Source organism: Mirounga leonina, unplaced genomic scaffold (genome assembly GCF_011800145.1).
Source record: "Mirounga leonina isolate KUSES-001 unplaced genomic scaffold, KU_Mleo_1.0 Mir_165, whole genome shotgun sequence".
In the NCBI taxonomy this organism is placed as follows: domain Eukaryota; kingdom Metazoa; phylum Chordata; class Mammalia; order Carnivora; family Phocidae; genus Mirounga; species Mirounga leonina.
In genome coordinates, this window is record NW_023270415.1 from 71,275,977 (window position 1) to 71,298,506 (window position 22,530).

At 52.2% G+C, this 22,530-nt stretch overlaps 1 protein-coding gene across 3 annotated transcripts in view; it reads right to left on the minus strand.

The window, feature by feature from the left end:
• Positions 1 to 1,119: 1,119 nt before the first annotated feature.
• Positions 1,120 to 22,530, minus strand: part of ASAP1 (ArfGAP with SH3 domain, ankyrin repeat and PH domain 1) — a 341,917-nt gene continuing 320,506 nt past the window's right edge. For all 3 annotated transcript variants that reach the window (XM_035011956.1, XM_035011955.1, XM_035011957.1), the window contains 5 exons: positions 17,118 to 17,187; positions 14,888 to 14,946; positions 8,545 to 9,044; positions 6,222 to 6,344; positions 1,120 to 3,740 (listed from right to left, as the gene is read on the minus strand). In XM_035011956.1, coding sequence (XP_034867847.1) covers positions 3,666 to 3,740; positions 6,222 to 6,344; positions 8,545 to 9,044; positions 14,888 to 14,946; positions 17,118 to 17,187 — 827 coding nt within the window. In that variant the 3' untranslated portion in view covers positions 1,120 to 3,665. The remainder of the gene's footprint in view (positions 3,741 to 6,221; positions 6,345 to 8,544; positions 9,045 to 14,887; positions 14,947 to 17,117; positions 17,188 to 22,530) is intronic.

A 22,530-nucleotide genomic window follows, 5' to 3' on the forward strand; every position in this document is an offset into this window, starting at 1 on the left:
AGCATTCTGGAGGGGCTGCTTCCAAGGGGCGTAAGTTCGTTCATTTCAAACAGACACTGTCCCAGGTTTAATACAGAACCAATGTAACCACTGTAACACTGTGATTAGAGAGAAAGCTGGCTGCCCCTTTGCCTGAATTATCCAGGTTAATTCCATTAGCCTGTCCCAGAACTATCCTGACAGTCACTGGTTTCCATGCCAAAGCTCATTTTCCCTGGCAGCATGGTCTGTAATTTATCTGGTCTAGGTGTGTGAACAGGAACTAAAATGTACCAAAACTCTCAAAAGGAAACAGAAGGAATGCCAAACACTCCAGAGTCTTCCATGCTGTAGCTTCCGGCTTCTACCTCTGTTCCTCTGGCTGGACCTCTGCAATGCAACTAGGAACTTTCCTGGCACAGCCTTGGGAGCCAGAACGACTCGTGTGGGCTCCTGATTTGGTCATACCAGCCCATGGCACCTCCTGCATGTCCGTGAACCCTTCTGAGCCTCATTTTTGGTCTCTGTAAAGCGGAGAGTTGCATGCATGCTTCTTGCTGGCTTGAGGGTGAGAGATCACGTAGGCCCGGCGCCTGGCCCTGGATCAGCTCCCTGGGTGGCGGCCCTGAGAGCAGCAGCTACAGGAGAGAAGGAAAGGCCCAGCAGCCTGAGGCCTGGGCGTCGCCCTCCCTCTTCACGTGGAGTGAGTGCATGGGGGTGGGAGTGAGAATGCGGGGAACCCCAAAATTCTAAGGTCTATTTTCTTTTTTAAAGATTTATTTATTTGACACAGAGAGACACAGCGAGAGAGGGAACACAAGCAGGGGGAATGGGAGAGGGAGAAGCAGGCTTCCCGCCGAGCAGGGAGCCCGATGCGGGGCTCGATCCCAGGACCCTGAGACCATGACCCGAGCCGAAGGCAGACGCTTAACGACTGAGCCGCCCAGGTGCCCTGAGGTCTATGTTTTGTAAGCTGAGGAAAGCGATGGACATTTGTATGTATCCAGAGCGAGCTTTGACACAGGAGCTGGACTGACCTGTGTTATCTGTCCCCCCAGAGCAAAGCCAAGTGGAGTCTTGATTCTCACCAAATGGAATATAGTGGACGACTCACAAAATGGCTTGATTTCAGATGTTTGGGATCAACTGAGAGTATGTTTATTTAAAAGCAATTTTAAATATTAAAAAAAGTAGAAATTAACACATACAGTACTGAAAACCGGTCACATTAAATACATGTGAAACGACAAGCATACTGATGTCTGGCGGTAACGTCCAGATGAGAGTTTGGAATTTGCCTGGTGGCACTATGGGATTCCTACACGACATGTAAAAGTTTAGGCAATAAAAAAATAAATAGCAATTGCTGTTCAACAGTAAAATAAGACACAGACTATTTGCAGAACGTAACTTTCCCCTCTGGGGGAAAAAAAGAACTAATTACTTTTTTTTTTAATAAGGTTCCATACCTTCAAAATACTATTATCATGTACAAAATTGCAGATCATGGCTCACTGAGTTTAAGAACAACATCAGATTCACACTCGACCAAGATCACCAAAGGCATTCATACCTAGCTTTCCTATGTCCCACACTAAGCTGGATTAGAGAGAACTCAAATTCCTCATGGAAAACAAAAACAAAGCCAGAAGGGGGGTGGAAAAGGTACTAAAAATATGTTTGTGTAAGTGGTTGCAAAGGAAGAAAAAGAACAGACAATGACTCCATGTAATTTTAGACATCTAGGTTTTGAGTTTTTTAGAAAACCAGTTTATTTTGAGATCAGCTGAAAATACTGTAGGCCACAGAAACGAAGAGTTCTTTAATGCAACTAAAAATGTGTACTTGAATGAACCAGGACTCCAGGTCACTTCGGACGGCGACTTCCTGTCCTGACACAAGTGCGGCCAGTGAGCAGGGGCTCTAGACACTCGCCTCCGTGCGGGGCTCGCAGGGCACCCCCCTGCCCCCCGCAGCCCCGGCCCCGGGCAGCAACTGCTTAAACTCACTTTCCAGGAACAGCTGAGAAGTTGTGTTGCAGGTCTGTCATGCAAGGTTTACTTACTAGGTGGTTATTCAAAGTTTTCGTAGTACTCGCTTAAGCAGAACTAGATGAATATTCACTGAGCACGGAGACTCTACGAAAGAGGGTTTTTCCTAGGGGTTCGGTGGGGAGCTGTACTTCTGCGAAATGAACCTTCCTCTCTTATCGCCGAGGTTATGCGCTTGGCGATACCAGCTTTCTGTGTGGTTGCCCACAGAGCCGTTTGAGCAGGACCCGGGGGCCTCGGAATCCAGAGAGCAGCCCCGCTGATCGGGCAGGGCAGCTACCCGGACCGATGGGGCTGGCGTCCTAGCGGTCGGACGGACGGACAGGGCCCGGACAGGCGGACACGGAGGGAGGCTCAGAGCGCCACGCGCGGTGGAGGCCGAGCGCCTGGCTGTGACCTGGCCTGCCAGTACCGTGTCTACGAACAGAGCTTCAGACCAGCAAGCTCGCCTATGACGGGGGCAGAATCGAGAGCATGGATGAAGGAGAGACTGCCTTCAGCACCTGGATGCTGTGGTGGGGAAACGGGGTGAAGGGCCGACTTTTAAATTTTTTCATCTTCGTGAATCATCTTTTCACCCGTTTGAACTGATCAAGGGCCAAACTAAGAAAATAATTAAAATTGATGTGTTCGGGGCTTTAACACACGTGAAGGACGCTAATTCAGAAGAGGAGACGGAACTTCACACTTTGAGAAAGCCGAATGACTGACTAGAAACAGATATTGTTGCAACCTTATAATTTCTGCTTTAATGGCGATCAAGTTAAAAAATGTACAGTTCCACTTGTCCATACTATTCCTTTATAAAAGGCAGATTTTGGGTAAGCTTCTAAATGCATGCATAATGTAGAGGCTAATGTTTCCTGGCGGTCCTCGGTTCCTGGAAGTTGAGCTTCATCAGGTGTGTCTTAAGCTTTTGTCAAAATAGTCGTGAAGGATATGTTAGTTTTGCATAATGAGGTAATATCTCAGGGGCGGGCACTCCTCACCAGAAGACAGTATACACCCACCTGGCCTAACCTGCACAAGGCTGCAGGGACCGGAAGATGCCACAAAGGTGTTGGGTGGGTGACTATTTTGCTGAAGGAGTAACACTTACATTGAACCAAGCACTTCTCTGTAATAAATACCCAAGTCGGTTTTTGTAGCTGTAAACTGTGTACACAGATAAACTACAGGCTGGTCTGCCGTGGAGCTAAGTTTCACCTGGAAAACAGAACCCCCTCTTCGCTAATGTTGCATTTGCAGTAACACAATTGAGAATACTGTTTCGTTAGGGACACAGGGTGGATTCTCCGCCTTTCAACGGTTGCCGGAGACACTCTTACTGGCAAAGCCAGCAGTTCCTAGATTCCTGGTTTCGTCTGTCTGCTGGGACAACAGCACAGAGGCGGAAGTGCGAGATGCCGGGGACGGCCGTGGCAGACCAGGAAGGCGCGCCGGGTCCCAGGGCCCCCCCCAACACTGGCGAGGGCAGAAGCCCACAGGGTATTTACACACACCTTATCCCCTCCTGAGGTGGCCCCTCCGGGACTCTCCCGTTCTGTAGCAGCTATTTACAGACGTGTGCACGGGGTTACGTGGAGGCAGCAGTCCTGCGTGAGGATGTGGACGATCTGAAGGTTCTGCTTTTTGCTAGTCAGACAGGATGTGAACAAAGGACACTGGGAAGACCCCCTTCCTTTCAGGCTGTCCTTCGATATGCCCAATCTGTAGGGAGAAGAGAGAGTCGTCAGGCGGGAGGCCGGCAGCTGCCCACGGACAAGCCCCGTGGGTCACGGTCCCCGTGGACTCGGCCCACAGGCCCGGGGCTAAAGGCACGCTGACCCTCCCCCACTCTTTGGGGGACTACACGCAATCGTAACAGAACAACTAACGACAGAAGGTGCAGCCCGCTCTGCGCACACTCGGCCACCCTGTGAGGGAGCGCTTCCTGGGACGCTCAGCTTCTACCCCGAGGGTCCACTCCCCCCGACGCGTGGAAGAACCTGCCCGTGGCCTCACGCAGGCTGCAGACTCCAGAGTCCGTGCTCTTCACGGGGTGCACAACTGCCTTTCCTGCTGAGCGACCTCAGACAAACCTGGCTGGGCCTCTTGTCTGTAAAACGGGGCGAAAATACCCTTTCCTCTCAGGCCTGTGCTGAGATTACATAAAACGTCACACGGATGGGAAAGGCTGCTCTGGGAGAACTTGTTTCCTGGTTGCTGTGGGACAAGGAGACGGTGAGGGCAACTCCACGGTCTGCTGCCCGAGCCCGTGACCACAGTGCCCGGCGAGAACTTCCCGATGACCTCCGTTAGACTGACACTCGTCGCGTTAAAGAGAATCCCATCGCGAGCCTTCGACAGAAAGAGCAGGACACGCGCCTGGCTTCAGATGACAAACGCAGAGAGAGGAGGGGGCTTTAGGAGCCGGGCCAGCTCTCCTCTCCATCTCCACCCGTAAAGCACCCGCGGCGTCCGCGGCGGCTGGAGCGGGGGTGCGGGCTGGCCCGGGCTGCTTCCCTGAACCGCCAGGCCTGTGACCTTGGGCCGCTTCTCTCATGCTGGGGTGGAACTGACTGCAGACCTGGCTTACCCGCCTCAGGGGGCCTTAGGCGGTTGGTGTCCTGCACGTGAGCGGGTTTGTGAATCGGAAATCATCGTTTTTAGGTCTGGCTCGGCAGACGTGCCGATGGCACACAGAATTTTCGCCGAGGACGATGGCAGAGGCGCCAGTGAAAACTTCCCACCTCCCCCCTCTGGGTGTCTGCTGTCGTCACAGGTTTCTTAGCAAAGGATCTGGTCACTGCCTGTGTATCCCCAAGTGAGTTTTCGGGACATCCTTGGGAGGCGGGGTTACTCCTGTGCCATTTCTGAACAGGAATCAGGCTTATGGAAGGGACATGCCTTAGCCAAGGCCAGAGAACGACTCAGCGACTCACGCCAGGGTCTTCAGAGCCCATCTCCTTGTCATGATTCTAATGTGACTCTGGAGCAGGCTCCCCACCAGGAGCAGGCCCAACCCTAACAGAGGCAGGAGGGGCCACGGGGGCCACCCCCAGCTTGTCCCTCCCCGAAAGAGAGAAAAAGAGGCCTCATCACTTCCTTCGGGGCGTCTCAGCTTCAGCACCCCGCATATTCTGGGCCAGTGCTTCTGTTCTCCCAAGCATCCCTGGCTTCCATTGGCCAGAGCTCAGGGCACCCCCTTCCTGGGTCCTGACAATCAAAACTCTGACACTGCCGAGGGTCCCTGGAGGGCAAAACTGCCCCTGCCCGAGAGCCCTGCTTCGGTCCAAGCAGAATCCCCACGGCTGTGATCAAGAGTCTGGAGGCACTCTCCAGGCCCAAAGAAAGAAAAGCTAAAGGTGCATGCACACCTGTACGTATGTGTATGTGTGTGTACGTGCATGTGTGTTTCTGGGCCCGAGCAGGCTCTGCTGGCTCAACTGTGAACCACAGGTCCCTTTCTCAGCAGACAGGACGGGGTCCCTCTGGGCTGGTGGCACACAGCTGCCAAGGGAGCAGAATCCCCACGCTGATGCTGGGAAACACTCAGCCAGGAGAGACGTGAGGCCACCACCCACGACGCCCCTGGCCTGCCGGCTGTCCCAGGAGCCTCACTCCCGACGCAGCTGGAACATCACAGGCCCACTGGGCTGCCCTTCTTGTCACTGAGAATCTGCACACGGCCACCTCACCATCATTGTGAGGACAATGAGGCCTTTCCTTCCAGACACCTGGGCAGCAAGTTTTCACGTAAAAGGGATTGTTACAGACATTTTTCATCTACTCCTCTGAAGTCAAGTGAGGAAGGAATCATGCCCCACTCGACAAAGACAGACTGCAGCCTCGGTGAAGGAAGGCTGGAGCCTGAGGACGGCGTGCAATGGTGAGTAGAGGCCAGTTTTGAGGCTTTTGCAAACCCTCTATGCACCCTGCGCTTCAGGCTCTGGGCTCAGAGATGCTTCGGAATCTTGCCTGCCTGCCTCCTAGCTGTGTCACATGCTTAGCCTGCCCGAGCTTTGGCCTCACATCCAAAAAAACCTGCGGCTCACAGGTTGTGCGAGCACGAGGGGCAAGCCCAGGCACACGTTAATCCTCCCAACCCCGTTTCAAAGCTCCGCGGCTGCGTCTCTAGCATGACCGTGGTGAGAGAAGACAGCCAGCGAGAACGCTGGGGGGGCATGAAGCGGCCGGCAGGGTACGTACCCACCACTCCTGGTCCTCTTCCCCTGTGACGACGATCACCTCCCCCTCCATGAAGGTGAGCTCATCGTCATTGTCCGCCTGGCAGTCGTAGATGGTCTTCACTCGTCTCACCTTGTTTTTCCCCTTCAAGACAGAAACGGGGCTTCAGCGGGAATAAAGGACACACTGACCTTGGGAGCGTGATTTAACCTCACTGCGCCTCAATTTCTCCTCTGTCAAGGAGGAGGCCCATCTGCCAGGTGCCCAGGTGCTGGGTGCTCCCTCTCTCTTCCCCGAGCACTAGGACGGAGCCTGGCATTCGGGAGGGCACGCTGCCCTCATGTTCACGGGAGGGCAGACTATGGGTGGGGATCGAAATCCAGCCCCACCAAAACCCCTGAGGCACCCTGCCCTCCCCCACCCCCAACAGCAGCTTGCAGAGATGACACCAGAGTCTAAAAATGGTCTTGGGAAACATGATGTAAAGAAAAATGTGCAGCTTCTGCATACTGAATGCACACCATAAACAAATTTCTCAGTCCCCTCACGCAAAGTACTAAGTCAGCACATGCTGGTTAAACAGGGCGGCGGCCTGGGGTGGGAGGATTCCAGGCAGTTCCCCAAAATGTTTTTTTGTTCTTTTTTTTAAGATTTTATTTATTTGAGAGAGACACAGCGAGAGAGGGAACACAAGCAGGGGGAGTGGGAGAGGGAGAAGCAGGCCTCCCGCGGAGCAGGGAGCCCGATGTGGGACTCGATCCCAAGACTCTGAGCTCATGACCTGAGCCGAAGGCAGACGCTTAACCCACTGAGCCACCCAGGCGCCCCTCCCCAAAATGTTCTAATTCACGATCAGTTTTCACTTGCACTTTTATCTGTCGGACTTCTGGTTCTTTGCAAATAGGAAGATGGGAATAGAGAAATCCTCTTCTAAAGGAGGTTTCTGGTGCCTAGCTCATTCAATAATTAGTATTAAAAAAAAGCGAGCTGTGTTTCTCCACGTTTTGGGTCCAGTGAGTTCTCTCTGTGCCCCAGTGTCTCCCTCAGTCCCCCCGCTCCTTTCTGCGGCCCGTCCCAGGGCAGTGCTGGCCGGAGGAACCGCAGCAGTGCAAGCCTTAGTTGTCTTAGCTCCAAGGCCCGCAGGGGAACACTGATCATGGGGAGGATTAAATGAGGGCACAAAACCACTGTCAAGTGCAGAGCATGAGCCGGGATCCTGCACAAGGCCATCCTGGGGCGCCTGGGCTCCTGGGACAGTGCCCTCGTGACGAGCACCTGCCATACTGAATACGGTGCCCTCCAGCCTGTGGGAGAATGGGTGTTTTCCCGACCCCTCCTTTAGCATGCAGGTGCCACACTCTACGGCAATGCTATTTTTATAACGAGCGGGGGCAGAACTGTGGTGCGGAGCGGGGGCCCTTTCAGTTCCCTCATTAACCGGGCTCCCTCAGTCTGGGAAGCCAGTGCCCCCGCTGGGGTGCAGCCGTGGGCAGGACCAATGGCCACTGAATCCTCCGGGAGCACCTGTCCAAAAAAGGGTTTCTTGGGAAAAAACCTTTTTTTTTTTTTAAAGATTTTATTTATTTGAGAGAGAGAATGAGAGAGAGAGAGAGAGAGCACATGAGAGGGGGAAGGGTCAGAGGGAGAAGCAGACTCCCTGCCGAGCAGGGAGCCCGATGCGGGACTCGATCCAGGGACTCCAGGATCATGACCTGAGCCAAAGGCAGTCGCTCAACCGAGCCACCCAGGCGCCCAAAAAAACCATTTTTATATTAAAATAAAATCGATATATTTTAGAGCAGAAAGCATTTCATGAAAAGGAGGGAATGTGGGACTTCAACCGAATTCTGCCTGCACCAGTCTCTTGGGGCTTTGCCTCCAGTCCCTCCGGGAAGATGCAGTGAGAACTGAGTGGACGATTCTCAGACCCCCGAGAGGGAACCTGCCTTCCTGTGACTCTGAGAAAGGAAAAGTGTCATCCTCCCGGCTTTAAGACAAGGGTGACCCCTTGCTGAGCGTCTGCTCGGTGCCGTTCCTCGGTCACCGCACTTACTGCCTGTGAGCTCAGCTGCTGCTCCAGCTCCTTTCTGTGTCCAAGGGCACGGAGGCCCAGAGAAGTAACGGGCCCAGGTCATGCAGTGACAGCAGGTCGTGCAGCCCGCCTGCTGGAGTCCAGCGCCCGCGTCCCTACCCACTGGGCTCAGCTCTGCCCGCCGCCGGAACCACAGCCGGTGCAGGTGAACAAGCTTGCGATTTTTCTGTGTTGCGGGCGCATGTACCCTCCCGCTGGGTTTCGGGGCGCGGCAGGGGGTTTGCAAAAGCCTCAAAACTGGCCTCTACTCACCGTATTGATTTTCCTGGGCAGCGGTACAGGCGTCTCTGGCAGGGTGGGCGTGAGGTCATTGGAGTCTTCGGACGCTTGCTTTTGGATGGTGTCTCGGGACTGCACGTTTGGGGAGAGATCCGCTGGGTGCGACTTCTGGGTGACGTCGGGGGGCTGCTGGGCCTTGGGGGAGACCTCTCCGGTCTGGGACTTGGCCAACAGGTCTCCCAGCTGCGGTTTGGGAGGCAGGTCCTTCATCTGCGGCTTGGGAGGTAAGTCTGCCAGCTGGGGCTTGGGGGGCAGGTCGCCCAGCTGGGGCTTGGGGGGCAGTTCTCCTGGCTTCGGTGGCAAATCTCCGATCTGGGGTTTGGGAGCCAGTTCTGCGGGCTTCGGGGGCAGGTCTCCAGGTGGTGGCTTCTGCGGTAGCTCTGCCAACTGCGAGGACTTCTGGAAGATCTCGGGCGGGCTGCTGGCTTTGTCTAGGGAGAGGTGATGGCTGGTTTCTGTTTTCCTTAGTGCCACTGTGGGAAGCAAGCATAGGGACGGAGGTCACTGGAGGGGGCCCTGGGGTGGGGGAGCGCTGCCCCCTCCTTCAGTCACCGGGAGGACCAGTGGAGAGTGAGTGCCTGCTTTGGGGCCAGACCCAGGGGCACAGGTGGGCACTGCCTGTTCTTACAGGATAGAAGCTGGAGGCCTGGAAGGCGTCCACATGACCATATGTGATTTCATGCCTCAGTCATGTAAGAATGGGATGTCCACACTATCCCAGAATTAAAAACAAAACAACGCAACATGACTGGAATACAAACAGGTTACAGAAAATCAGAAGTATAGAGTTAGGTTTTCCACAAGCCTATCCCCTAAATGTGCCATACTTCCTTCCGGACTCTTCCACATGCTTTCCATACATAAAACTTTGATCTGCTTTTATCTAAATACTGCTTTTGCAAGAGTATTTGCCAGGTCAATAAAATTCCTCTAGCGGCAGTACATAATTTTTTTCTTTAAAGATTTTATTTATTCATTTGAGAGAGAGAGTGAGCGAGCACGAGTGGGGGAGTGGGCAGAGGGCAGAGGGAGAAGCAGGCTTCCCACTGAGCAAGGGAGCCCAATGCGGGGCTCGATCCCAGGACCTCAGGATCACGACCTGAGCTGAAGGCAGACGCTTAATCGACTGAGCCACCCAGGCGCCCAGCAGTACGTAATATTTAATGTTGCTTTCTGTCCCGTTCTGGAGCTGTATCAGAATTCATTATGAATTCCCCGTGTCCCTAGGATTCCTATACTATGTAAGAGGTCAAAGGTCTCTCCTCTGCCACCTCCCCCTCTGAGGGAACCTCTGCTACATTTTGGTGATACACCACATGTACTTAATCCCATACGTGGATTACAACACATACTTTGTCTGCAACTTCGTTTCTTGCCCACTTAATATGTTCGGGAGAATGTGCTAGGCAGGTCCTCCCTATTCTCTGTATGGCCATGGCTGTGTCAGTCTGCACCGTGTGGGGATGCTCGTCTGTGGAACCATCCCCACAGCTCTTTGCACAGCTCTTTCGGTGGGACCTAGGACACTATGGACACGTCTCCAAGACCAGCTCCACCATGTACTTAACTTGCTGTGTGCTCTTGGGTAAATGATACAACCTCCCTGTGCCTCACCTTCTTTATCTCTAAAACGTGAGTTAATACAGGTAAAGAATTTCCTAACAGGGCCTTGGCTCTAACTATCTCACAAGAGTATTACCACTACTGCCGGGCAGGGTTCTTTGAGGCCAGGATTTGTACTTTTACTTATTCTTGGAACTATGGCTCCTGGTATAGAGGCCAAGCACGGAGTATGCATTCAGCAAGGAAACCGCTGACTAAGGCACACCAAGAATTTTATTCTAGAAGGACAATATATTCAGAAAGATAGTCTTACAGTCCATTAAAAACAAAAAAGAAAGAAAGACAAGATGAACCCTGGTGCAGCAAACTGACACAGCTGTACCGTGGCGGCTTCTGCTTGTGCCCTGCTTGGCCGCGTCCCAGCTCACAGGCTGGCCCCTGACCTTCAGCTGACGTGGCTCCGCTCACAGAGTCCTCTCCTACAAGTCACAAACTGGGAAAAGTGAAGTCTAAGGCAGGCAGTGAACGGGGAGCTGGGGGAACTCCCCGGGGCAGCGGGGCTGGCCAGCCTTGCTATGCGCCGCCGACGGGGGAACAGAAACTGCAAGTGCTGGGTGGACAGAACCCCGAAGCGCTCAAGTCCGGTTCAAGGAACTGATCCCTTAAGAAGGACCGGAGCCGGGCATGATGCTTGCGCCTCAAAGCTCAGCATGGCGCCGTTCACAGTGGAAAGGCTGCACCCCGTGTGGCTGCGCAATGACAGGGCCTCCGTCACACTTCACCGCACCAGACGGTGGAACACTACGTGGCCAGTAAAAGTCATCTGTGATGGAAAATGTTTCTGATGTATCATGTGAAAAAAGCACCCCAGCTTAAATCGAAACCTAAAGCAAAAAAAGTACAGTAGAAAGGATATACCAAATTGTGTACGTTGGGTGGTATGGGATGGCGGGTGGTTTGTGCTTTTCTTCTCTTTGATTATCTGTATTTTTAAAAATCTTCTAGAATGAATACATGTGCTTTTATAATAGGTAGAAACAAAATAAGAAAAGAGTGTCTCCTCTAGGGAAGCTTGCCCGGCCTTTGTCTATTTGATTTCCAAGCTGGTTTTGTGTTTTCCCCTCTCCAATTAAAAGTCCTTTCTAGGGTTGCCTGGGTGGCTCAGTCGGTTAAGCATTGGTCTTCGGCTCAGGTCACGATCCTGGGATCGTGTCCCACGTCGGGCTCCCCGCTCAGCAGGGGAGCCTGCTTCTCCCTCTCCCTCTGCCTCTCCCTCTGCCTGTGCTCTCCTGCTCTCTATCAAATAAATAAAATCTTAAAAAAAAAAAAAAAAAGCCCTTTCTGAACTGCCTTTTTAACTCTGAAGGGCTGACAAGCCAACTTTCCCCCAAAGCTGGAACAGAGAGTACGCCGCTGGAGCGAGGCCCATTAGGAACAAGAAAGGATCAGGAATTTCCAGCCCGACCCCCACTCCCTGCAAAAACCTGGGAGATGGTGTAGCTGGGGTGCGCAGGCAGGACTGGGTGGAAGGCAAGGGGACACGCTCCTTTGAAAGGCACTACCACCCAGAGTACAGCCTACTAAAACGCTCTTCCCTTGGCCATCATCATTCCACTCCTGAGAACGGCTTCTAAGAACATAATTGAAGAAGAGGAGGCAGAGGGAGAAAAACTGTGCGAAAGTCTGGCCCCGATTCCCAACCAGAGGGGATGCTGGAGAGAGCGGTGTAACACAGGGCCGGACTTGAGCCCTGGCCAGTGGCCTCATGCAGTGGTTCTTTTTTTTTTAAGATTTTCTTTATTGTTCATTTGAGACACAGAGATAGAGAGACAGAGCACAAGCGGGCAGAGCAGTAGGCAGAGGGAGAGGGAGAAGCAGGCTTCCCGCTGAGCCAGGAGCCTGATGCGGGGCTCGATCTCAGGACCCTGGGATCATGACCTGAGCCGAAGGCAGATGCTTAGCCCACTGAGCCACCCAGGTGCCCCACTGTGCAGTGGTTCTAACAGAGGATGGGTGAATGGGTCTGGGCTTTGAGTGCAAACAGCTGCACACTTCACACAAAGAGACAATCAGTCAGCATCTACCTCTTGACAGAATACCACCACCACCCAGGAAGCAGTTCTGCCAAAGCTTGAGCTTGTATCTGATGGGGCCTCAGGATCCAACTTCTGACTGACATGTGGAGGACAGAGGAACATGTTTAACAACCGCATGGGGATGCAAAATCTAAACTGGAAAAATCTACTAGGACGAATAACCCAGTTCCTCCAACATTATGTGTTACCAGAAAGGGGGAGAGATGCACGGAGACCTTTAGCCTAAGAAACCTAAGAGGCTGAATGAACCAGACCTTATTACATTCAATCTTGATTTGAACAATTTGTTAAAGAGAAAAGGTGTTTATGAGACAATCAGAAACGTAAACTGGGTATTTTAAGGTATTAAGAAATTTCGGATTTTCAAAATATGATAAAGCATCTGAGATGTGGTAACAGTATGCAGTGTGTGTAAGTGGTACGAGGTCCACATCTGCTACAGACTGACTGGGGGCGGGAAACAGAACAAGCTCAGGTATGACCTGATCATTGTTGGAGATGGGTGATGAGCATCTGGGGGTGAGGTGGAGAAGTCTGTATTATACTATTCTGTGTTTTACAGTATTTTTGTCTGGGGCACCTGGGTGGCTCAGTTGTTAAGTGTCTGCCTTCGGCTCGGGTCATGATCCCAGGGTCCTGGGATCGAGCCCCGCATCGGGCTCCCTGCTCAGAGGGAAGCCTGCTTCTCCCTCTCCCACGCCCCCCCCGCTTGTGTTCCTGCTCTCGCTATTTCTGCCAAATAAATAAATAAAAATATTTTTGTCTATGTTTATTATGGGCAATTTCAAATCCACTAAAAAGAGACAGCAAGAGAAAAGAATGGGAGCAGTATAATGAGGTGGTGGTTGGAGGGAGACGGCCCGGCTGGGATGCTCACAGCACGCTGGCTTCTGGTGGAATGGCTCAGGGTGAACGGCACATGCCAGGGTGCCATCCCCGAGGCGGGGAGGGGCGGGGCTGGTGCAGAAGCATGGGGCCCACCTGAGGACATGGCAGGCCACTTCCTGGGCGCCACGTGCAGGCAGGCAGGGGCATGTGGTGGGCCGTGAGGGTGAGGTGCGGGGGCGGGGGCTCACATCCTGTTCACTGAGAACACAGAAGCGAAGTCGTTTCGAGAACAGAGAAGGTGTGAAGGAGACGGGGACTAGGGAGGGCAGGGGCAAGTCATGGATCCTGCAGATGGAGGGCTCCAGGCAGCCTCAGAGGACCACGTGAGCTCAGCAGACAGGAAGCAGAGCAGAGCCGCCGTCCTCACTGCTTCTCCATCATGTGCAGGTGTGTGGAGCCAGCCCAGCGCGGGTCAAGCGAGCAGAACCGGCACAGGAGCGGTGCGGAAGAGGAGGAAGAGCGTTAGGAGAGATGATGCTGGCTCAGGATCCTTGCTGAGGGACAGTGAGAAAGTGGCAATGGCCACAGGGGTGGGGGCGGTGGGGCTAAGAATCGCTGTGGTTTGGGAGCAAGAAGAAGGGAGCTGGACAGGCAGGTGGAAGGAACCAGAGGTAACGTGTGGTCGATGGGGGAAGAGCACAGGGCTGAATCGGGGCAGATCGTAGACAAGTGGGAACAGTACTCCGGAAACACCTCAAACTTCTCTGGGACCAGGACAGCCCTTTGGGCAGAGGTTAAAAGAAGAAAACAATGACTTGAGATAAAGACTCAGTAAATCCGGGGGAAGCTTCCTCTGTGTTCCATGGAGAATGAACCGGCAGCTACCTTTTATTGTAGGACACAGAAGCCCAGTCAGTGCTCCTCCAAATATGCCACTTTCCTGAAGACCTCGGGAGAGGGGTGGATCCCAGCCTCCCACCACAAATCCCTAACTTTGACTTCTGGGGTCAAAGGTCTTGCCCTCAGTACTAACTGAAACCCATGGAGCGGCCACAAGTCCTCTGAACCCCATCTGCACCTAGCGTGGGCCCTGTGGCCTTGCGGACCTAAGTGAGGATGGACAGGATGAACCAAAGGCGGCTGTGGATGTTCTCAGCTCCCAAGCTGGAGCCGGCAACAAAGAAGAGGGAGCAGATAAGACAACGGACATGCTGGTCTTACGGATGAAAAGCTCGATCAGGATCCAGGAAGATTTGGTCAAAGAACCGAGTGTCTTTGCTTGGCAGGGAAACACTGCTTTCTTGTACTTCTCAGAGCATGAGGATCTCTACTTTGCATGATGGATGCTGTCCCAGGGAAGGATTTCTGTGCCACAGAAAGCGAGGGGCTTTCTGAAGCATGATCTCATTTCGCCCTCATAAAACCTCATGAAGCAGGTATTCCTGCCCACGTTTACAGGTGAGGAATCTGAGGCTTCGGGAAGCTTCCGAGTCCCCTGCCCAGGCCACTTGGCAAGTGAGTGGCAGAGGTGGTACTTGGACTGTGTTTGCAAGAAGAGAAAGAATGGTATCCCCAGACCCAGGGATGATAACATCTTCTAGAAAAGGACAGTGGTTTTTTGGGAGAAGTATGGTGTTTTGCTAATCACAAAAACTGAGTTTATAAATATCTTTCTTCGTTGAACAGATACTTATTGGGCACGTACTCCATGCTAGGTGCTGCTTTAGGCATCTGGGATCAAGCCAAGAACTAGAGAGACAGAGACAACTGTCCCCTTGGAGGGTACCATGACAGTCTAATTACATGAACACGAGAAAGAGAAATCTTACCTTTCTGAGGTAGTTTAGGAAGAACTCTTGGACCAAGGGCAGTCTTTGCAGAGCTGGTGCTAATTAATAAATAAGAATAATTAAGGATCTCAAAATGCTGTAATATCATTAAGTGATCTAATATTCAAAGAAATCACAAGAGTTATGCTGAGTTCTCTAAAAACCCTTTCAAAATTTCTTTAACAGATTACAGTCTGTTTTCCACTATTCAAAATCTGCCTGGCTGGGGAGGACCCAAGAAAGGGTGAACAGGCCAGCTCTGTGAATGATAAAGCCACCACCTCTTCCCCTCGAAACCTGTCCTCAGAGGTAAAATGTGTGAGCGCCCGGTGGAGCATGGCCCCGGGGGACCACATGGAAGCCGTCTCCTCGTGGGATTCTATCTCTCACCCTAACTCTTGCCACCCCCACTTCCAGGGGAGGACACTGAAGTCTGGGGCGTTTCAGCCCCAAGGCTGGCCAGGGAGGAGATGTAAATGGAGACCTCGCTCTGTTTGATGCCAGAGCTCCCGTGTCCCCCGCAGCACCAGAGCAGAAAGCTTGGGTCTCAGACCTCCAGGCTTTCCCTCCGCTTGGAGCACTTACCAAACGAGTAGGGAAACACACCCAAGTCTCGGGAATAGGAAGTCCATCCCACGGGGTCTGAATAACCCAGGGTTCCTCCCCGTTCCCCTGCCACCACTGACATGCCAGGGCCGCGGCTGCCGCGGTGCTCCTTTGGCAAGAGGCTGGAGCTATTCTCAGAGGACGCCAGGGCCTGCAGCCTCAAGGAGGAACAGCAGCCGAGCACCGGAGTCCTCCGTGCCAAGAGCCCCTCTGAATCTCTCGTTTGTCCTCTTGTGTCCTATGATGTCCCAAGAATTGGCTTTCCCCTCTTTCTCTCCTAACTGCGTTTAAAGGAACAGGGAAAGCCAAACCAAACGAACAAAACAGAGTCAAAGAAGATGAAATGCACGTGCTGTCACCTCCTAACCACTCTCTCCTCAGCTCTTGTGAAATCCTACTGCCCCCGGGCCATGGACATAATGTCCCTGCGAATCCAGAAGCGGTGAACCCCTCTGGAGCGTGTGTTTCTCACGTCCGGCCTCGGCATGTTCTCAGGGAAGCACACCTGCCGATTACTGACGTGAGCACGACGCTGGTTCCTGACCAAGGCCCAGGGTCAACACTGAACACCCGTGGGCCTGGGCTGCTTCCTCTGCAAAGGAACACGAGGTCGCTGCTGTGTGCACGTGGCTTGATTCTGCTTAAAAAGCATTTTGTGGGCACTCTCCACCTATCAGACATTCTCCCCCTCTGGAAGAAGACGCCGGAACTGCAGTCTGAGCCCGGCCCCCCAACCCCCTGGGTGGAAGTTGGGACCCAAGGGGAGGGGACGACGGGACGTGGAGTCTGGAGGACAAGTAGGTTGAGTCCAGCTCCGACATCTGCCACCACTTCACCTCTCAAGTTCTCGGGGCCGCTCCCTCGTCTATACGATGGAGGAAATAGTAATCGGCCTATCTGACAAAGTTGTAAAGACTAAATAGGACAGTGGCATTAAAATAAATGAGAACTTTGTTTTGCTCTTTGATAAACTCTGGAAAGCACCCCCCACACACCAGCTGACTCCTTCTCCCTAAGGTTTTGGGACTGTAAGTGGCTCTTTGTGTCTTTATCTCAGATCGGGCCTCTAGAGAATATTCTTTGCGTTGGGACTGCATAAATGTTGCCCACAGAAGATCTTCCAAAGACCCATTTCTGTGAAAGGATGGAAGGAAGGGATGCTGCTTTTAGCCTAGCCTAAGAAAATCATACAAACAGGGCACTTGGAAAGAGTCCTATTTTTATGTCTGAAAATCTCTGGGCTGTCAGATTTCCTGAGAACTGCTTTCATTCTCAAGTCTGCAAAAAGGAGTCAAGAGTAACAAAACAAAGCTACTTAATTAAAAAATGAAAAATACAACCTCATTCTGGTAGACTCTGACATGAGGGAAGTGAGGCCAGTCCCCACTGGGAACTAGAATGGGGGAGAACCTGGCACTGGACAGCCCGGCCTGCCAACGTGCCGGGGGACAGTGGCTTGTCATGGGGGCCTGACGGACGGGTGCATACTGACAGTCCACGTTTCGTTTCTCCTCACGATCAGGGGTGGGCCACACTTTGAGCAGACTGCCACCAACACTCCTTTCTAGAATTCCGGAGAGTGAACTATGATCCCAGCTGAGGGAGAAACATGAAGGCAGCTTACCTTGATTGCTGAGACAGTCCCTCAAACTTGTTTGTGGTCTTACTTGATGATGATGGACCCACATCGTTACCTACAGGGAAAATCAGATGTCAAGTTGCATCTTTAGGCAGGGGAATGGAATACGGGGACTCAGGACGTGGCAGACAGGCACCCCTCTGGTTCCAGAAAGGAACTGAAAAGTCTCGAACTAGAATGGTATGCATTTGTAACTTTGAAACAAAACTAGCACCATTTTGGGCTCTGACAGTATGTTTTGTTTTGTTTTTGGTGGTTTTTTTTTTGTATTCAAGGACGATGTCAAAAAGATGAACAGCCCACCCCCAGACAAAGCCTATAAGATCACAGGACTTTGGGGATGTCCCATTGGCTCAGGATCTTGTCCTTAGCTTGGGCGCAGGGAAAGAAGAGTAAAACCTCAAATTCACCCAGAGGTTGCAATGCCAGACTAGGCCTGGCAGCCAGACTCAGAATACACAACCCACAAACTGTGTCTGTATGGATGCTGTTCAGTAGGATGGTGATAACTGGCCATCTGCGGGGCGAGACTCTCAGTCACTCTTGCCATCACTCACTCAGACCTTAGCATTTACTAAGTACCAACTAGGTGCAAGGCGTGGATGGAGAGCAGAAGGCCCCAAAGCAAATCAAATGTCTCTGCTCTTGCCAGGTTTCTGATCTGGCCTGGGCAATGTACGTGTACAAACTAGACTGATAATGTGGAGTGAGGTCAACGGTGAACAGGGTTGTGTGCTATGGAAAGGAAACGCTGTCAAAACCTCACTGGTAAGAGGAGCAGGGAACGTCCTCACTGGGGGACGAGGCACCTGAACAGTGAAGAACTTTCTAATCGGGGGTGGCGGGGGGCCGCAAAACCACATACGTGCTCTTTGTCCGGGAGAAGGCAGAGAGACGGGTGAGAATAACTGCTGTGGGACCCATCCCACAGTGGGAGGAGCACAGAGCCCCGTGCTGCCAGGCGCCCAGGAGGAACCCCTGGACCCTGCAGGGGCACAGCTGTCTCTGGGGCTCCAGCTTATGTCCTGCCCACCCTTCCAAAGACTGCTGTGCAAAGTCCAGCCCCTTCCTCCCCTGCCTGGACACCCACAGGATCCCCCGGGTGCCTTGGGGAAGGGGCTGGCTGAGGAGAATCAGGAACAGGAGGGCAGGGGCAGAGGACAGGACTGGCCAAAGCACTGAACTCTGAGCCACAGCACCTACGGCCGCCCAAGCGCTTCTCAACTCCACACAACAGGAAGAGCTGGTGTCCTTATCCTCATTTTAAAGATGAAGAAACAAGGTTAAGTGCCTGCAGTTCACACGGCTACCTGGTCTACCCAGAAGTCCTGACCGGAAGTCCTGACCACGGGTCTACAGCCTTGTCACTACCCGTCCTGACGCCCCGATGGTAACGTCAATAACAGCGACCGCCGTTCATTGAGCATCTACTAGGAGTGAGGTAGGGGGTAAGTACGTCACTGGGATGAGGTCCATGACGTACGTAATACAAGTACCCCCCATGTTGTATATGAAGAAACACACAAAGTGGTACAGCTAAGCCCAAGGTCAAGTAGCTGGTAGGGGTGCGTGCTGGGATACAGAGCCGAGCAGCTGGCCTCCAGGATCTGTACTAACCAGCCCCCCATCACCGCTCGTCCCACCGAACCTCCCGGATGGGGGAGGATGGCCGAGGGCTGACGGGGCCTCCTGGACAGAACTTTCTGTAACTCTAGGACACTGCTGTAGGAAGAAACGAGCTAAACTGGTGTTACCAGGGCCGATGATTTTCAAATATAGCTTTATTTTAGTAAGACACTTCTTCCAACCACCGGTACATTTCCATGAGCCATCACTGGTACTGAAGGATGCCTCCGGCAGCCTCTCAGGGAATCCTCCGAGCTGTGAATGCCGTTCAGGTAGGCGTTTCTTTTCAGCACAGTGTTTAGCGTGAGTCCTTAGGATTGGCTCTCAGATCTCACACTCTCAGACTTCATTGAGCCATAACAATCAAAATATCAAAGGAAGTTCTATGCTAGGGTAAACCACTGCATCTGTTAATTCCCTTTCCAGGTAGAAAACATTCCAAACCAGTGATTCTTAACCCTCTTGCGTGTGGGACCGACTATGAGACCATTTGGGCTGCAGAGAGGAGGACACTGGCCCCTCGCTCTGCTTCTGGCCACCCACTCTGCTGTCACACAGATGAGCCATCACCCCAGGGGCTGCGGCCTGACCCTGGAGCCCAAATGTCCGTGTCCTCCTTTAACCCTGCTCTCTGGCCACTCAAGGTGACTCTCCATCTCCAAACACACTGTCTTTCTCTGCCTCCATAACTTTGGCCCTCTGTCCCTTCTCTCTGCAACACCAAACCCCTCCCACTCGTGGTGAACGCCTATGCAACCTGCAAAGAGTCTCTCCAGTGTCAACTTCTGGGAATTCTTCCCTACCCAGACTTAACACCACTCCCTCCTTCCTGTCAGCCTACCACCATTCATCATTGGGCAGTGGTTAAGGGTGCAGATTTCGGAGCCAGACAAGCCTGGGTTTGACCTTCAGCCCCACCATCGCCCAGTGGGTATGAGCTTGGGCTACAATGCTTTTTCTGCTAAGCCTCAGTCCCCATATCTATAAAATGGAAACAAAATAGCATCTACTCCACCAGATAGGTACGAGCATCACAAAAGATAAACTATGGAGTGCACAGTGTATGTGCTGGGCCACGAGCATGACACAAATGGAAACTATTATTCACAGCTCTCTGATGGAATGCAACAGAAATGATGATGACCTACTCACTGAGCGAGCACCTCAAAGGCAGGGCCTGTGCCTTGGACATCGTCGTCACCTCACCTGCTAGCCCAGCCTCTGGCACACAGTAGCCACTAGGCTCCTGAGGAATGACGTCAGGGCCCGCAGCACTGACTCATCTGCCTCTCTGCCCACGGCTTCATTTTCCCCACACCTAGGGGAAAGTCTCTGTGGTTGGCAGACAGGAACCCCAGCAATCTCATGGCTAGGCAAAGGCCACGTGCCATGCCTAGGAAGAAAAGCGTGACTTAGACACATTTCTGAAAAAAGGATAGCATTCAAGGGAGGAGTAGAAACACGGAAGCAGTTCAATTTCTTCTCTCTTTGTGCAACCTGGAAAAGGACTCGCGTGTACAAGAGATGTGTGTGAGACAGAGCCGGGGACAGATGCTGGGCCAGCAGGTGAAGGAGTTGTGGCCAAGACTCGGGGTCAGAAATGTCGGGCTAAGAGGCTGTGGACAGAGAGGAGGACACTGGCCCAGCAGTGAATGACACACAGGCTCCAGGAGTCTTCTGGAAGAGTGGATAAATAGAGGAGACTTGGAGTCTGAAGTGAGTTCATACACCAGCTCTGAAGTGACTGGATTTGTGATTCTATACAAGCATTTGACTGCTCTGTGCTTCAGTTTCCCCAGTGATAAAATTCAGACAGTGACCACCTCTATTGTACACAATGGCTGTGACGGCTGAATGATGGATGAACAAGCGCACGGCGCCTGGTACACGGGAAATACTCTACAAATGGTCGTAGCCGTTATTAATTTCTAGATAAGCATGCACAATGGAAGCAGGGGGTGGGGGGCAGGGAGCGGACATGAAAATGTACTGGGAAACTCAAGAAAAGGGAAGAACAAGGAATTTCTGTCTAGAGGCTCTTTTATAAACCAATACTGTTCCAATGAGCGGACGTGCATGCCTTGGATCAGACATTTCAAATGCTGAGTCTTTCACCTGAAGTTCTGGCCTTGAAATAGAAGGGAACCAATCTGTGGTATAGTTTTCCACTTATTATCTGTTCTACAGTTAAAAGAAAAAAAAAAAAGCTTATACAATTTTAAATCCCAGTGACCAAAGATAAGGAATGTGATTTCTAGAGGTCATGTAGCCTGGGACTGGTAGAACCCAGATCAGAACCTGGGCTTCCAGAATGTTCTTTTAATGCATGTTATGGTTGCCCGTGATGTGTGCTGTCGAGACTCCTCTGAATACCGCCAAAGGACGGAGGTCCTGCGGTGAGCTGCTCTTAGGTATTAATTATACGACTCTCAAGCGTGACAAGAGGGTTAATCTTATGGCCACCACAAACTGGATAATTAGTTGTATTTTTTCTTTGCTCTTGCCTGTAAAAACCTCAGTGTCAAATCTGTGGTCTATTTCCAGCCACTGTCTGTGATCTTATATTACACATTTTGCGAAGAGATCACACTCTTGGACTTTTACCTTGTTACCTTTATTCTCTCTTTGTCCTCATTTCTTAATTAATTTTACTTAAATTGTGTTAAAATATGTGTTGGCCTATTATAAAAGTAGGTTATAAACAAATTATGTATTTCCAGAGGTGAGGTTTAATGACATGCCCCTTGAAACATCAAAGTCCCCAAACAACCCAAATCTGCCCATAAGCCTACTTGTTTTCTCATCAAAAGCCTGCCTAGGCAGTCTCCTGAGACAGATGGCTGAATTCATCACAATAGCGGGACTTGGGTAATGTGATGCCCGGGCTATTTCGGGTGCCGTGGACACTGGTGCTGGCAGGGAGAAAGCCTGGAGCGGCCTTCCCTGCACACCAGGGCTCCATGCTGCAGATGGACGAGGTGGCACAGCCAGGCGGAGGGTACCTTCCTGCCCGGCTACCTCTTCCCGTCTTTGCTTCATGGGCAAAGAAACAGCTGCTGACATGGGGAATGGCCAAGGAATCACGGAGCGATCACATGTAGAACACAGCAGAACATGGAGAGGGGGAGGAGTGCAGGCTCTCCCAGCCACACAGGCTGGTGACAGATCTTGGCTCCCTGAGTACCAGCTGTGGGAACTTGGGCAAGTGATTGAATCTTCCCGCGTCTCAGTGTCCTGAAAGTTGAGGTCCCAGCATTTCCTACTTTGTGGAACTGTGGTTAAGAATTAGATTAAGTACCGGGGTGCCCGGCTGGCTCGGCCGGGGGGGGTGCGTGCGGCTCTTGATCTCGGGGGTTGTGAGTTCAAGCCCCACGTTGGGTGTAGAGGATTACTTAAATAAAACTTTAAAAAAATTAGGTAAGTACTATTAACTAGCCTAGCCCCATTTTACAGCTGGAGAAACTGAGGTATGGAACAATTCAAAAATAATCACTGAAAGCCACCAGGCTACCAAGTGGTAAGGATGGGTCAGAATCCGGCTATGGCACAGGGTCCACACTGTGCTCTGAGATGGAAACAGCACGTGCCCTTGTAAGGAGTTCAGAATGCCCTGGGAAACACAGGTGCACACAGAACCACCGTGGTAACCCTGTGCCAGAGGGGCCAGGCTGGGAGTGCGGGGGTGGCTAGACTGGGAAGGCCCCTTGAACGGGGCCCTGGAGAGCAGATCTCGAAGGAGGACTAAGCATTAACACAAATGAGTAGAATATTC